Source organism: Parasteatoda tepidariorum, chromosome 6 (genome assembly GCF_043381705.1).
Source record: "Parasteatoda tepidariorum isolate YZ-2023 chromosome 6, CAS_Ptep_4.0, whole genome shotgun sequence".
Lineage (NCBI taxonomy): Eukaryota > Metazoa > Arthropoda > Arachnida > Araneae > Theridiidae > Parasteatoda > Parasteatoda tepidariorum.
In genome coordinates this window covers 68,349,185-68,352,931 of record NC_092209.1, presented here as the reverse complement: position 1 = coordinate 68,352,931, position 3,747 = coordinate 68,349,185, and the positions used below count along the sequence as shown (strand labels likewise).

Sequence of the window (3,747 nt, the reverse complement as noted above, 5' to 3'; positions counted from 1 at the left end):
AGGTCGGGCATAAACATAATTTTAGTAAAAAATGTACTAGGTAAAAATGTATTTAGTAAAAAATGTATTAAGACAAAAATGTATTATTAGTGAGATCAAAAAGAAAATTGAAAAACGTAATAACAAAATCCAACAATTTTTATTTAAAATGTATTAAACAAATGCATAAAACTCGGAAATGAATGAAAATAACTTCCAAATTAATATTTTTATTCATTTTGCAAAATAATTGCATTTTGACAGCATTTTTTTAAATTTTTTTTTAGAAAGCTTACCGAGTTTTAGAAAAAAGTAACGATTTCATTCGACATTTCCGTTACAAATACTTGTACTTTTTCCCTAAAAAAGTAACGAAAGTACAAGTAAAAGTACTAAATTTAAAAAGTAACGAAGTACAAGTAAAAGTACGTACTTTTTACTTGTACCGGCGGTACAAGTAACGAAAGTAAAAGTACGTCCATATATGTTCATGACTGACACTTCAGTTAAAATAGATAGACAAATTTTTTTTAAAAAAAGTCCTTGTTGATGATTTATGGCAGGGGTGTCAAAGTTGCGGCCCGAGATGAACATTTGTGCGGCCCAGTCAATATATTCGACACAAAGTAAAAATGAAATAGAAATGTCAATTAGAAAGGAAACTAGCATTTAAAATTATAATATACTTTATTTATAAACAATACGGATCATTTTAAATTGTGCGCTTGAAAATGTAAAATTCTAATTGGCTTGCGGCACCTGCCATTCCAGGGATAATGCATCGTATCAAAAATACGCAGAAAAAATTTCAAATCTTAGAACAGAATTTGAAGCAAGGTTTGAAACAAGGATTTTAATTCTTTGGAAGACAAATTTCGCTTGTTTTCTTCGATTTTCTCAATAAATATAGACTCAGTACCCAGTAATATGCAAATGGAAGTGATTGAGATTCAGGGCGACTTAAATTTGAAGGCAAAATTCATTGAAGTGAGTGTGCCTGAATTTTACATATATTTACATGCTTGGTTTGAAAATACTCGAAAATTCGCATATGAAATTATTTCCATGTTTGGAAGTACTTATCAGTGCGAGCAATTATTTTCTGTTATGAATGGAAATAAATCTCCTGGCCAAAACCGTATTAATAACGCTCACGTTGGGTCAACTTTGAAAGTAGTCTCGGTAAATAAAATTTCTCCTGAAATAGGAAGGATAGTAGTTGTGAACAGATGTCAAATATCAAACAATAATTTTACTTTATATCTGTTTATTACAATGTACTATTCAAAATAAAAATATTTGTTTCTATGAACACTGGTTTTTTTTGCGGCCCACCTAAAGTCAAGCATTGTTTATTTGGCCCAAGTTAGCGTTTGAGTTTGACACCCATGATTTATGGCAACACCATGAATCAAAGAGTAAAAGTGGCCCGGACTAGGGTACTTGAGGAAACAGAAAGGAAAGGAAATAGAAAAACCCTGTACCACCCAGTTTTGCTCGGTATTTTTATTACTTTAAACTTAACTTTCACACTGAAGAACAATTGAATTCGGGATATACAATGCTAGGCAAATTGTTTTTTATGAGGTCGTAAGGGCGCTATAATAACTGAATATATAGCTAGTATAAGTTGTTGCCAATTAGTAGAATGCAATTTCAGCTAATTTTTGATTTTATATGTTTTATACAATATGTTCAAGGTTAATTTATCCTTCGTAGTTCTCCTGATCACTAGCTTGTTTTTTCACCTTTCTTGCATTCTCGGTACACTATTGAAACTGCCGGCCAATAAATATTAGTTTTTTTTACTCTTTCGGAAATTGAACGACCCGTCCATCGAACTTCTATTATTTGCCCGTGATCAAAAGTATTTGCTTAATTGTACAATTTAATATTCGACTAACAACCCACAGTATTAACCATAATCGCAGTAACCACATTACCTTCATGTGTGCCGATATAATTCGTCATGCAACACATTTTCCAAAGCAGTGTTAATCTTCAATTTAAATTGCTCTTCTGAGTATATTGACATAAATGCGCCAGGCTTTCCACTGATGTTGTCTAAATTTTGTTCGAAACTTTTAACAGCTTAAAAATATTGTTTTTAGATAAAATTTCTTTTTATCTTACTATTTAGGTTTCAAAATCAAAATTAAAATTGATAAGAATAACTTTTGATCTGCTGCTTGAATTTTTAACATCTGAGGTGTTAGCCTAATAATATCTCCTGAATTACATTGAAATAATTTATGTTATACGTTACTTAATTAAAATATAATGAAATAATGAAACTGACTTAAGCAAATTCAAAAAAAAAAAACGAAATAAGATTTTAATAATTAATAATAAGTCAAAATGCTTGATTTTTATTTCGAACTTTATAAATTGTTATTAAAATATAAATACTCAAAAGCGCATGTAATCTAATTTTGACCAGATGGAATTCGATACCCTTAAAATATAAAATTGTATACAGTGTGAAAATTTTCGTGAAGGAAAAAAAATGTTTGTTAGAAAGTTTTATACTCGAAACTTTATTTTTTCCATATTAGATCATATTTCTAAAATCAAAATTAAAGGAGCGTGACACGAAAATTTCTTTCACAAAATTCGAAGATTTCATTATTGAGTTCAACTAGAACATAAGCATTTATGATTCGTAAGACATGTTAATAATCAAGGATATTTATCCACTTTCTAACGATTCCAATTGGACGATTTTCCCTATTCTAAAGAGATATTTCTATTATATGGATTTCTATTATAAATAATCTTAGTCTAGTGTTTAGATTTTTTTGAAGTTGTATGAAAAGAAAGATTACACTTGATGGATGGTTCCGGTTTTCCCCAAGGACCGTTTCTGCCAAATATTTCGAATAAAATGATGGCAAATGAGAAAACATCTCCTTTCTGGGAGCCTCTGGATGGAGGATTGATCATTCTCAACAACTCAGGAGCACGCCAAAGAAGAGCTGGAAAGAAGGGGAAAAAAACGCGCATATTGAAAAATTTATACACACCATACATGGCAAACTTTTACTTTCGTTACTTGCAACTAAAGTAAGACGTAAAAGTAATACATATAATTGGGTACATATTATAGCCATCTCGGCTGTAATATGTAGGGGAGAGTGAGGTCAATTGTAACAGGGTACGATTGTAACAGAGCAAAAATTTCGAGTGTCGGGTTCTAGATTTGGTTTCTAGGTAGCGCACAAGGTGTATTTAATAAATCTACAAGTACACTCCTGCTGGCAACCATTTTTATGTACTTTTGAAAGAGTTACATCAAAAAAGATATTTTCACGCTACGTAAGTACTTTTTTTGGTACGAGAATATTATATTGTAGCAAAGTAATTTTGTTTAAACAAATAAAAATTATTTACCGAACATGTAAGTGGACACCTTAATTAACATTTCAACAAAAAAGATTAGTTTTGTTAATTAACTAGCATTGTTTTTAACAAATGAAGCTGAAATGGCGTCTTGGGGACGATTGTAACAATAAGTAAAGAGACGATAGTAACAGCTGAAAATAAATAACCTTACGTTTACAAACCATTACTTAACTTTTTAAGAACCAACAATAGTTTCCTATATCATTTATATTATGTTGCATGTGCATTATTTCATTTGTCACCTTTCACAGCATAAATTAAAAGTTAAAAGTTTAATCCTTTAGGTCTCTGCTCATTATTATTTTTACTCCTAAAATATCACTACTATTTTGATCAACTAAAAAATATATCACAACTATGATATAT

The 3,747-nt window shown here is 30.1% G+C and overlaps 1 protein-coding gene across 1 annotated transcript in view; it reads right to left on the bottom strand.

Annotated features, from left to right (window-relative positions):
* LOC107446643 (guanylate cyclase 32E-like) overlaps nt 1-3,747 on the bottom strand; it is a 109,516-nt gene that overhangs the window by 14,437 nt on the left and 91,332 nt on the right. The window contains exon 16 of the mRNA XM_071182488.1: nt 2,805-2,954. Coding sequence (XP_071038589.1) covers nt 2,805-2,954 — 150 coding nt within the window. The remainder of the gene's footprint in view (nt 1-2,804; nt 2,955-3,747) is intronic.